The 12,613-nt window shown below is 32.9% G+C and overlaps 3 protein-coding genes across 8 annotated transcripts; all 3 read right to left on the minus strand.

Moving 5' to 3' along the window:
* Window positions 1-274: 274 nt before the first annotated feature.
* On the minus strand, window positions 275-3,581 carry LOC130797152 (protein NLP4-like). 6 transcript variants are annotated; one of them, XM_057659634.1, is made up of 4 exons: window positions 3,423-3,499; window positions 3,227-3,274; window positions 1,766-1,866; window positions 334-1,615 (listed from the first exon to the last, which is right to left on the minus strand). In XM_057659634.1, the coding sequence occupies exon 4, from the start codon at window positions 1,471-1,473 to the stop codon at window positions 736-738; it is 738 nt and encodes a 245-aa protein (XP_057515617.1). In that variant the 5' UTR covers window positions 1,474-1,615; window positions 1,766-1,866; window positions 3,227-3,274; window positions 3,423-3,499; the 3' UTR covers window positions 334-735. The 6 variants fall into 6 exon arrangements, with proteins under 6 accessions (XP_057515619.1, XP_057515620.1, XP_057515618.1 ...); XM_057659636.1 differs by lacking the exon at window positions 3,227-3,274 and having other exon boundaries at window positions 275-1,615; window positions 3,423-3,581; XM_057659632.1 differs by lacking the exon at window positions 3,227-3,274 and having other exon boundaries at window positions 1,754-1,866; window positions 3,423-3,565.
* Window positions 3,582-4,605: 1,024 nt separating this feature from the next.
* LOC130796889 (oxygen-evolving enhancer protein 1, chloroplastic-like) lies at window positions 4,606-7,019 on the minus strand. Its single transcript, XM_057659312.1, has 2 exons — window positions 6,296-7,019; window positions 4,606-5,498 (listed from the first exon to the last, which is right to left on the minus strand). Exons 1-2 carry the CDS (start codon window positions 6,527-6,529, stop codon window positions 4,743-4,745), a joined length of 990 nt encoding a protein of 329 aa, XP_057515295.1. The 5' UTR covers window positions 6,530-7,019; the 3' UTR covers window positions 4,606-4,742.
* Window positions 7,020-9,350: 2,331 nt separating this feature from the next.
* Window positions 9,351-10,849, minus strand: LOC130797150 (DNA damage-repair/toleration protein DRT100-like). The gene has a single exon (XM_057659631.1). It carries the CDS (start codon window positions 10,544-10,546, stop codon window positions 9,452-9,454), a length of 1,095 nt encoding a protein of 364 aa, XP_057515614.1. The 5' UTR covers window positions 10,547-10,849; the 3' UTR covers window positions 9,351-9,451.
* Between the last annotated feature and the right edge of the window lie 1,764 nt (window positions 10,850-12,613).

Consider the following 12,613-nt stretch of genomic DNA (forward strand, 5'->3'; position numbering starts at 1 on the left):
GGGCGCATGGCTCACTCTGCAGATGGGCCATGGTCGAAGCATATTTTCCAGCCCAACATGGGTTCTCTAGCCTGATAAGGATGGCCAGCAGAGGCACGCAGCCCACAGGGCATGGGCCGATCATGCTCAGCTCTACCGGAAGGCAGACACTTTCATGTCTCATGATGGTTTTTTACACTAATGTCGCCCTAAATCAACAGTCAGTTATTCTTGTAAGAAATCATTTTTCAATGAGACAACTTTAAAACAAAAAATTTATATGTTCATAATACGTATCAAATGGACTATTTAATCCATATGTAAAGTGTATCTCTAGATGAGACCAACGCATACAACAATTTGTGGTGGGACAAAATTCAAAGGTCCACTATGCAATGGGTATATTAAGGGCCCATTAAATCATTCAACATCTACATTAATTCAAAACATTATCAACATGGCATATACAAGATAAGCTGAATTCTAAAAGATGAACAAATAGGTAATATCACACCTCACAATAACATACCACAACAAAAGTGAATTCAGAACACTAGTATAATATTTTCTGAACACTCAGCTTCGTACGTGCATTAAACTGACTTCGTTGTCATTTTTCGGTGCAATGTGTTATACAGTTCAATATTAATACAGAACTTTCAATCATATAAACTGGGTCATGACCTAAGCAAGGCCCAAGCCTAAATTCTCCCTGAAAGACAGCTTGAGCAAGTTCCAGTATTATGGCCATTGCTTTTAGCTTGTTTGATACAATCGTAGCAATATCTTCTCGTCGTTTCCCAGTTTATCGGCCCCATATTTCTTCAAAACACGAAGCTTTAGTCCCTTCTTTCCTTCCTCCACAGCTCGTTTCCTGGTAGCTGATAGTAAAACCTCATCAGACTTTTCAGACCCAGAATCAACAATCATACTGTCATTTTTCTCGCGAGAACATGAAAAACCCTCATCCGCTTGTTCCTTGGAAGTGTTTTGAACTTCAGGACTGGTATTCAAATCATCATTTGAAACTTCATCAACACCAATGAAGCTACTTTCCCACCATCTGTAAGTGCACTCCGATAAACCACTTGATGGGAATCCATATTTGAATTCATCCGAGAAGGGGTTGGTTTTTGATACCAAACCTGTAGCCACGACTGGATGATCCCCAGAAGTCGACTTCAAACTGTTTTCCTTCGTTCGTGAGCCAGAAGTTAAGGTAGCTACATTACTCCTTGATGGTGAGGTTCCTCCCAATGCTTTAGTTTTTGCTATAGCGGCTTCCTTTTTTATTTCGTCGATGGTCTTTCCAGCAAGGAATTTGCGGTGTGGCCACCGTTCAAGACCATTCTCGTTACATAATTTCTTTAGAGCACTAGTAGAGACACCGAGAATCCCAGCTGCCTCAGAGAGTGGTAAAGAAAATAACTTAGAGACATCTTCAAACGAAAGGGAATGATCGATAATTGATTTTTGGTTCTGAACACAATTCATACTTGCTTCTCCTCAAATCAAAGTATGCAGTGCAGTTAGATTTACGAAAGTAGACAGCAGGCAGCAAAAATTGGTCTACACTTGATTTCTAAAGAAAGGGCAGTATAGGCTGTTGTATTCTAAATCTTTACACAAAAATCAGCTGTGAATCATTCAAAAATTACCAGTGATCAGTTCAATGTTCTTACAGCGTACAAAAGAAAACAGGCAATTTGAATATACAGAAAATGGGAACAATTGAAGAAGTACTAGAATCTAAGAAACCAATAATAAGCCATACAATGTAGCTTACACAATGAGTTATGAAATGAAAGATAATTTCAGCCTTTCTTCTTTAACAATGATACAACATTATGCTAATGATGCACCCAGAACTTTGCCGAATCTTTGATCCTACAGTATACCATAAGAAGAATGATATATATGTTGGACATTTAGAGTATAATAAGTATAATAAGCATAAAAGGTTATAAACCCATGGAAAATTACTACAAAAATAGTGGGGATAAAAGGGTAAAAACCTATGTCCAAAAGAAAGAAATCGAAACAAAGGTGTCTACACGGTCAGAACCTCGCGACGAGTCGTCGCTAGTTCTCTGGAATGTGAGTTTTCGCAGAAACTTTCCACGACTCGCCATTTTGGAAAACCCAACTCATCGTTACTTCTAAAAACGACGATTCGTCGCTTTCTTTTTTGGAAGTGCGGTATTGCTGACTTCCTTTCTTTAATTGGCGGCTAGAGTTTTAACCCTAATTTTCCTACTAACGTGTAGTCATATGGGATCAAGGGAATTGTGCTCTAACTCCTATATAAAGAGTTCAAGGGATTAGGGTTTTACACACCATTCCATTCACTCTTAGTGGAATTTCTAATCTTGTTGCTCCCCATATTTTCTCTACAAGTTTTTAGAAGTAAAAGAACTTAGCTTCTTCTCATTTCATTTCCAAGTTTTCCCTTGTTCCTCACACTATCTAAATATATAGTGCTTATATTGGATGCAAATCGTTGTATTTCAAAAGTATATTCCAAGTCTAAGCCTAAGCAGATAGTAGCCAGAATAACACTTTTAGGAAAACTAGATAGTGATTGTTTGGTATCAAGATTCCGAAGACAGTATTGTCTAAAAGATCTTCATTTTAGAGTTATTTATTTCATTTCATTCCTTAGTTTATTTTACAAGTATTTTGTAGGAGGTTGTCAAGACTTGTAATCTTTGATTCCGTACTTGTAATCTTTGATTCCGTACTTGTAATCTCTTCAATCTATTCAAGTTTTCCTATCAATACAAAACTTATAACGATCTAATTAACACTATTCAGACAAAGTAGCTCAAAACTGAGTTTCACATATGTGTGAGAAGTATTGTGGATGAGATGGGTTATTAGGAATCATATGCAACAGATGAGAGAAAAAGGAATACAAAACACAAGAAGTTTCCTTCAACATAGACCAGACTATAAAACAACAGATCCAACAAATGTGAAGCATCAACTCGCAATAGTTTAACATCCTAAAGCAACACACACAATGAATTACATTCCATATCCTCAGTATAGTATACGATTTCTCACATGGAAGCTTAAGGAAGATCATGATTTTAAATTTCTTACTTTGAAAAATTTCTTTACTTTGCAAAATCATCCAATATTATAATAACCCATCAAATTACATACATTAAATTTTTAATTTCTTAAAACCGTTAATGCAAGTTTTTGAGGGAAGTTAAACCCTTCAACCCTAAATGAAAATTACCTGAATACATTCAGCAATCTCAATCAATGTAGCATTACAGTGAAAACCCTAGTTTTCAAAATGAGAAAAATTGGTAATTGGCAACAGAAATCAATATCTAATTGCACATTCCACTCAAGTGTCTGGGAAACAAGATCTTTATAATCAAGCGGATATATCGACAATTTGATAGCGGAATCAAAAATTTTGTAATTACCTGTAATAGTTTGCTGAAGAGTGAAGACTGAATAACATGATTTTGTTTGTTCAACTCGTAAATTTCGCCGGTTCTTTCATGTTTTCTTGGATATATGGATATGGAAAATAATAGTAGTATATTTATACCAAATTTTATTTGGCCTGACATATGACCTACTATAGACATTTGTACAAAATAATGTTTTTTTAAGAAAAAAAATTTTTCAAACTAAACCCCGATAAAAATAATTTCCAAACTAAGTGTCTAAGAACGATGTTTGTGACTGCGATTTTAGATATAAATGAGTTATATAGTGTTCGGGCTTTAAAGGAAAATGCTATCTAAGACAGCGTTATTCATTCAAGTGAAAATGCTATCTTAGACGACGTTTTTCAATTTGTTAAATTGTGTCAAGTCTTGACTTGAAATTTTGATAAGGAAAACGTTGTCTGAGGTAGCGTTTTTCATGGTTTTTTTCTCTACAACGTCTTATAAATACATATCTGCGAACAAAAATCAAATCTATATTCAATATACAAATTTTCATCAAAATTCTCATTCAAACACCTAACATATAACAATATACATAACATTACATATACAGATATACTTTTACCGAACACACATTCTATCACAAAATTATATGACAAATATGCCTGATCTACCAAGTTGAGTAACATAACTCGACAGAGCCCATAATAGCCACAAACTTTAGAAAATCCGTGGAATAAAAATCTAGAAGCAACTCAATCATGTGCTTGAGTTGGTTAATTATTAGTGTTGGTGCATGACTTATGTAGCCAATCCCATATATTAGATTAAAATTTTTGATATTATCGTGATTGTAACATGTTTTTCTAACCAATTGAACAAACAGAACTATCTAAGCATATTTAAATTGTTCATCGACAAAATTACACAAAACAATTATAATTGAAAATGTAACAAATCATTATTTGCAGAAGTGAAATTTGCAAATTTATTAAGAATTTAAGATGTAACAGACTCGACAATCCGATATTGATCCGATCTTGTACTCGAACCCGATTATACCCGACTTCAAAATAAATTTAAAATTATGTAAAAATCAAACAAAAAATACGATTTGAACCGACCCAAAACACATGATCCAAAATCAATCCGATAACGTGAATGAATATCTCTGCACTCTACAAAGCAAGTGCTCATCATAATAATAATATACAATCAAGGTAAAGATTATTTATAAATTTTCTCTTAGAGTTTCAGAAATCCCTTAAAAATTACAACAAAAAAAAGCTCAATAATGAGCATATTTCTGATTTCATACATAAAAAAATATATAAAAAAAACCTTCAATTACTCAAGTTGGGCATACCAGACTCCTTCAATCTTAACATCTTTAGGAGCTTTAGCACCCAAATCAGTATCAGATGGCTGCAAACTCTGAAAAACACCAATAACTTCACCAGTTTCAGGCTTACTTTTAGTAACACTTAAAGTAATAGTACCCTTTGAAGATGCTGCATTCTTTATATTTTCCTTCTGAAGTTCTTCTTCATCCCCTCTTCCTCCTGCTGGTAATGCCACAGCATTATCATACCCAGTGGATCCTCCTCTTCCTTTCGGGTCTAAGAAGGAGGATCCGCGGTAAGAGGGTACCAAAAACTCGCCAGTAAACCCATCGGGTTTACCTGATGCTACGAGTTGTTTAATCGTAAATAGGAAAGGCACACGTTCACCACCCGGGAGTTGGACAGTAACAGCTGCATAATCAATCCCATCTTTCTCTTCGAATTTGACTGTGCCATCGGAGGATACCTCGAATGGGCCTTCGATTTCGTCGAGTGTGTAGGTTAAACGGGTCATTAGCTTGGTGTCTTGGAATTCTGGTGGGGCGTTTTTGCTGATACTTTCAGCTTTAACTGTGAATTTTGTTGGTTCAAGGCAGAATTTCTTGGCGTTGTATTTGCCTTCCTTGAAACCAAATGAATCTAATCCTCCGTCAATGGTTGGACATTGGTTAGCTGTTCCTGTTCCTTTGACTTCCATGTATGTCTTGCTTTGGATTTCGTCGAAAGTTAGTCTCTTTGGCACTCCCTCTGCATTAGCCCCCTGTATCATCAACCAACACAAGAGTGATCAACCAATTTGAATCGACGATTATGTTTATCGTCATTTTTCAAGACTAGTCTTTTACACTTTCTTAATGGTTAATCGAAAATAACCTTTGTTATTATGTAATAACGCTGCATATATCCAACACTGAATGCCATTTAGACGGGAATGACTAGTGGCATTAGCCATTAGGGTAATGAAATAATATTGATTTTATATATGGCCCAAACAAGATCAAGAATAATGATCAAATAAGCTATATAGATCCTTCCCTAAAACTTTTCTGACAAACTATTGAGTTAGAACTAGTAATGTGAGAACAACTACGACATTCTATTATCCCAATGTCAAAAACAGGCCACTACTTAGACGAATTTTGGAGGGCACATGTACATAAAGCCAAAACATAATGTGAACTAGTTATACCTCAGCAAAGCTTGAAACAGGACACAAAGTAAAAAGCATTTCATCATTAGACAAGTATGAGAGCCTTGTGACTAAGTTCGATTCTCAACTATTTTTTAATCACAAGGAAGGCTTAGTGAAGGGGAAGTCTGGTGTGAATCGAATCCAAGACTAACTTTATCCGGTGAAAATGGTACTTGCTCCAACAAAGGATTCTCAATTTAGCTCAACTTAAACACAACTAACTAACTAAATCTAATAAAACTTGATACATCCTAAGTAAACATTATATGTCGGATGATTATTGAAACTGATTTCCTTATTTGTAAGTATTAATTAAAACCGAATAAAGCATAATCTTTGTTACCGAACAAGATAAGGAGACATACAGAAGTGATGAGGGCGGAGGTAGCGAGAACGAGACCGGCAATTTTAGTGGCATCAACACACTTATTAGCCAAGTCCTTAAGATCAGACTGCAGAGAAAGAGAGAGTCTACCAGCAGCTGGTTCAACCCCAAAAGCCTTACATACATTTGGGTTTGACCTTAGTGTAAGCCCATTTCTTATTCCTACTTTTGTGGGTTGTAAGAAGGTTGTTGAAGCTTGTAATGAAGCTGCCATATTGGTTTGTCTCTCTGTTTCTCTTACCCTTCTGTATGTTGTACAACAAAGTGTTACATAAGGGAGAGAAATATGACAGTTAATTTGGTGGCTTGGCTTTCATTTGGGGTGTTTGTGTAGGATAAAGAGATAGGGTATACAAGATAAGAGATCTTATTTAATTGGTTAGTTTTGGCTTACTTGTTCTTGCTTTGTTGGAGTCCAAGTGTCATGTTTTTGTTTGTGATAAAGATATTGTATCAATCATGGAGTGTGTGCCACACTTTTAATTTGATGTTGTTACTTGTATGAAATATGAATATATGTGAGATTTTTGGGGTTCATTAGTTTTATTACACTATCAAAATTTAACCCCTAGAATAAGTTTGGAATTGTATAGGACATATGAGATTTTCAAGTTTGGATTTTGACAGTTGGATGATAAAGTCAAATTTTTAATTCTAAAAGATTAAGGTCAGCTATATAAATGCATACATTAGTTTTAATGGTTGTCTACATTGATAAATTTTGATAGGTTTTACAATAATACTTATATGGACCAACCCACACAACAAATAAGTTGGGCCACCCTTTCTCATATCCAAATCCTGGCCCAACATTTATGGGGTTACTAAAGTGTGGTCCAAATTCATACTACGTAGAAGTGTAGCTTACTTGATTCACTTTATTGATCCTTTCACTTGTTTCCGCACCTTAAATTAGATAGAGGTAATGATTTTGAATTTCAACTTAAATTATCTAAATGGATTAGGTTAAACCGTTCAATCAAGAAATCTCTAACACATTTATTTATCTTTCGGATGTAATTTTAATCTTGATCATTTATCAAGCCTAGTTGGCCTCTAAGCCTAAATACCTTATTGACACATGATACCATCTTCATGGATATAGATTTAGCAATGTAGGTCCAACATCATGTACAACTTCTATAACCAAAAAAACACATTAGATGTAGTTTTCTAATTAAAGTAAAAGAGGGCCTCTAATAAAGACATTTCCATGTGCATGAACTTAATTAGGTTGAAGATGATACATTGGTTCTGTGGTAGCGTGGTGTCCTTTCATTTTCAATAAATTATTTATGAAGTTGTGGTCTACACTAAATGAATTAGGATTTAGGCCTAAGCCCGTTTACGATGAATCAAAAACATTTTATGTCTTAATGTCATTAAGTAATTTTTATCTGAAATGGGGTCTATGCCTTTATGATTAATTCAATAAATTGAACTATATTGAAGTCTTAAGAACATTAACCTTAAGAAAAATTAAACTTACAAATATATCCTTTATCAAATGCTTAGATTTCACTTCATAGAAGTGCTAGATTGATTTTCATGCCAAACACATTTTTTGAATATTTTTAAAAGTAACTTATTAATCATGTATATAACTAAATTATTATGTAATTTTTAAATCAAAATAAATAAATAATTAATTAAATTTGAAATTAACCAGTTAAGATATATGATTAAGATTCATATTATTGTTAAATTATATAAAATGTATTACTAAGCCATGGACATTTTAACTGTATGTAGGTAAAAAAAATAAAGCTAAGTATTTGGAGAAGTAAGATTAATGGTTGAAATTTACATTTTAAGTCTTGTGTGCTTTAAGGGTTAGAGTAGGTGATTAGAAAAATAAATTAAGCTTTTGGAGAAGGAAGAATAAAATTACGAGTTTGGATTTTAAGTGTTGGAATTGTCATTTAAGTCTTAAAATAGGTGTTTTAAACCTTAGAGTTGGCGAATTAAAAAAAATATATTTCTATTAAACTATCCGTACAATCACACGGATGCGGCCACCGCATATAAGATTTCATGTTAATAATATTTCCTTCGTTTTAAAATGCTTGCTACATTACGATTATTAACAGTATTTATCGTTCAAGTTTATTTTATATGTTGCAGTTTATATACAAGGAATATTATAGCCAAGTGAAAACTTATTTAAATTATTTATCACATACTTTTATAATATTATCATTTTATTCTTTTTAATGAACATAATTCTATATATATAATCAAAATATATATTAAATTGCGTAACGAAAATATATCTTTAGATTTAGTAGGCCAAAGATTTGTTCATAGATAGTCGGTACACATTTTTCTACTGTATTAGTAGACCAAAGTCTCACTATTCTAGGAAAATGTGTATACTATACATTTCATGTGCAAATCTTGATGAGTTTGGCATCAACATCATGGTGCAATAATACATCAATTAATAGTCTGTCCTCTCTCTATACACACCCTTATATATACTCTCAATAAACACCACTTGATTAATAAAAATTCAAAATATCTCAAAAAAAACCAAAATCAACCTAATAACTTTCTTCGCATCAACAAATATAATACTATGAGACTATTTTTTTAAGTTCTATTGAAATTTAGACATATAAGTAAATAGTACTATAATAATGTGAAAAGAATTACATGTAAAAAAATTTACATAACACACAACAATGAGTATTGAAATTTCGCACTTATTTTGAAATTTAAAGGTTAATTTATGCATGTGCAGTCAAGTGGTATGCTTAATATCAATTGAACAATGTATTAAAGTATAGCTACAAGATCACGTGCAATTTCTAACATTATCATTTTCATTTAATTGTCATTCTTAAGACACATTTGTATACAAAGATTTCATATTTAATATGTATCAAATCTACAAATTCGAATTGAATATGGTTTAGATTTAAAGTTTACAACACTTTTAAATTATTTAATACAATAAAACTTTTTTGTGCAAATTGAACACTTTGTCGAATTGGGTTAACAATTAACATAATAATATTGTTATTGTAAGGCAGTTTGAATAATATAAGGACATATATTTGCAAGGATGTATAAACCAAGATACATAATAATTAATTAATTAATTACTAATGTGACTCATAATTTTTTTAACTCTTCAACATTTTTTACTAAGCGGTTTGCCACAAAGACAAGAATTATAAGCAAAGGATGACTCTTCCAAGTGATCATAAGGAGAACCGGCGGGTATCGGCCCGCAAAGTTGGTTATGACTCACGTCCAAATGCCCAATGTAAGAAGCTGTGGATATGGACTTGGGTATCTGCCCACTGAGCCGATTACGAGACAAATCCAACACCATAAAATACGACCTTGGCCCAAAAGAATCGGGTATCCGACCCTCCAAAGCATTCCGACTTAAATTCAGTATACTAACACCCGAATTTAACAAACTCCCTGGTATTTGACCCGATATCATGTTACCGTCGAGATTCAAGGTTGCTAAAACCGGCATCTTATCAAACATATCGGGTATTTCACCCGATAACTTGTTTAGAGAAAGATCCAAATCCGAAAGACGGTAGATGTTGGATAATGAAACGGGTAACGGGCCACCAATTTGGTTACCACTTAACAAAGCCCGACTCATCATTTTAAGTTGGCCCATGTTACTTGGTAATTCACCCGATAACTTGTTATTCCTCAGATCCAAGTGCATCAACCGACCCAAGTTGACAATAGACCGAGGAATTGGACCGGTAAGACTATTATCAGCTAAATTAAGAACCGTAAGTTCCTTCAAACGGCCAATATCACCCGGGATCCGACCCGTAAACTTGTTTCCAATCAAGTCAAGGGTCCGGAGAAAAGGCAGCGAGGTAATACAAGCGGGTATCTCACCCGATATCCCTTTCCAGTCGGCTATAGTGAGACTACTTAAACGGTCAAGCTTACAAATAGCCGGGGAGATCGAACCGGTCATGAACCCGGTTCGGTGAGCCCGTTCAAAAATCGGGTCTTCAGACTCACCCCTCAAATTAATGTCGGCAACCCGGTGAATATACGGGTCGCAACTTACACCATACCAACCTCTACAGCAATCCGAACCGGTCCAAGAATTGAAAATACCCAAATATGGTTCATGAAGGGCAGCCTTAATAGACATTAGTGCTGCCCTGTCTGATGGCGGACAAGCAGTAACTACCGTGATAACGGTCATTGCAAATAACCAAAAATAAAACCATTTTTCCATTTTTTTTCCCTCTATTTCTTTTGCTTACTACAAAGAAAAATGGTCATAAATGGCGGAAATTAAAGATTTTTATATAAATGACTATGATTATAATAGAGAAATTTTAACAAAATGTGAAGTGAGCTATGAACGATGTCAATGGCTAGCAAATAAAAGATCAGAAGGTATGCATATAAATACAAAAGAAAAGATGAATATAGAAGTGATGTTGTTAATGACTGTTTTGCCCTTGAATGTAGAGTAAAACTGATGAGAGAAATTATGGAGCTTTTAAGAAATTGGTATTAAACGGAAAAGTGAGAATGAATTATGTGGATGAAATTAAAAAAAATTAAAATATATAGATAAAATTTAAAGAAAATAATGTTACATTATTTTAAAAAACTATGATATAAAACAAAAAAATAGACCAAAACGATAATTTAAAATAAATGGGACAGAGGAAAATAAATATTTAGGCTCTGGGCTTGTGTTAATGTCTAGGCTAGGATTCCAGTGATTTAATAAAAATTTTATTATGTTAAATTGCGTACTTGAATTAGTTGTATAATAAAAATGTTATTAAAAACTAATCATAAATTAAGAGTGATGAATAAATATTGTCATTTTTTAAATGTTGCAACTAATTTAAAATGGAGAAAGTACTTCTATTATGTGGAGATGATTGTTCAATCTCTCTTGTACTAGTATTTTGTAGAGTTGTTTATATTTAACTTAATTGTTTAACTGAAATTGAATAAATTAACTTGACCAAAAAATATACGAGTATTATATTATTTAAAATCATATAATCAAAATATTTACATATACTTAATAGTCAAATTTAGTCTGATAGGATATATTATACTTCCTCTGGATTTATTAGTTGCTACAGATAGTGATATTTTTCCTTATAAGTTAGCAACTAATAAAATCGGACAAAGTATATGTAATTTGGCCAAAGATCCGAGTTGACGTCTCTAGTATATTGCATTAGACTCATGAGGATAAGGATAAAAAAGAAAAAAGATAAGAGGATTCAATCAAAGAGGGAAATTATTGATGTATAAATTGAAAGAAGAAGAAATGAAGAAGAAAGTGGAATGGTATGGGCAATGCCCATGTGAATGGTGAAGAAGTGTTAAATGTTAGGTCCAGAGTTTCAGTATTTGGGTCCTCTTATGTTTGCAGAGTGTTAAAGGTCTGCATATTTTATTATTAATATTGTGGGTCTTTTATGGACATGGTAGAGTTTATTACCACCTCATATTCTAACAATATATCCTAATAAACTAATTCAATTTTAGATATTTCAAATTATGTATAATTTAAATTATAAAAAGTTACTTTAAAATATTTACATTGAAACGAATTAAGGTAGTTCATATTTAAATGTGTTTTAACTTATAAATTATAAATTAAATAAAAATTAAGATTGATTGATTAATAATTTTTAAAAAAAATTATTAGAATATGAGAGAGTAGTTACATTAATATTACTGCCCTATTTACTGATCTCATGGTCTTTAAGTCTAGTAAAAATAGGAGATGGAATTTTGTTGTTTATGTTAAAGATTTAATCAAAAAAATCTAATAAAAGAGAGAAAAATCTAGAAATATATGAAAAGTGTAGAAACACTTGGATTATGTAAAAAAATTTAGATTAGTAGTCATCCAAGTCATGTAAGACTATAAATAGATAGCCAATTAAAGTAAAGGGGTGGTGAAAAAAAGCCAAAATCAAATAGAAAAAGCATGCTCACAAAAGTGAGGATGTGAGTGTACACTAAAATATGAGAAATTGGTGAGACATGAGCTCATATAAAAAACTATTTTTATTTAGTCAACTGCTATGTAAATTCAACTTTGTGCTGCTTGTATGGGCCCGTCTCACTATGAGACGGTCTCATACAAGACTTGCTGTTAATTATATTAAGTAGGCATTAGAATATGGTAAGTAGGCTAGTAGGCTAAGTTTCTCGGTACGCATTAAGAATATTGTAAGTAGACATTTTAAGTACTTTTACGGTGAGCATTAAGTATATTGTAAGTAGACATTAAGGATAATGTAAGTAGACATTAAGGATA

The sequence above is a fragment of the Amaranthus tricolor genome, chromosome 12 (genome assembly GCF_026212465.1).
Source record: "Amaranthus tricolor cultivar Red isolate AtriRed21 chromosome 12, ASM2621246v1, whole genome shotgun sequence".
NCBI lineage: Eukaryota > Viridiplantae > Streptophyta > Magnoliopsida > Caryophyllales > Amaranthaceae > Amaranthus > Amaranthus tricolor.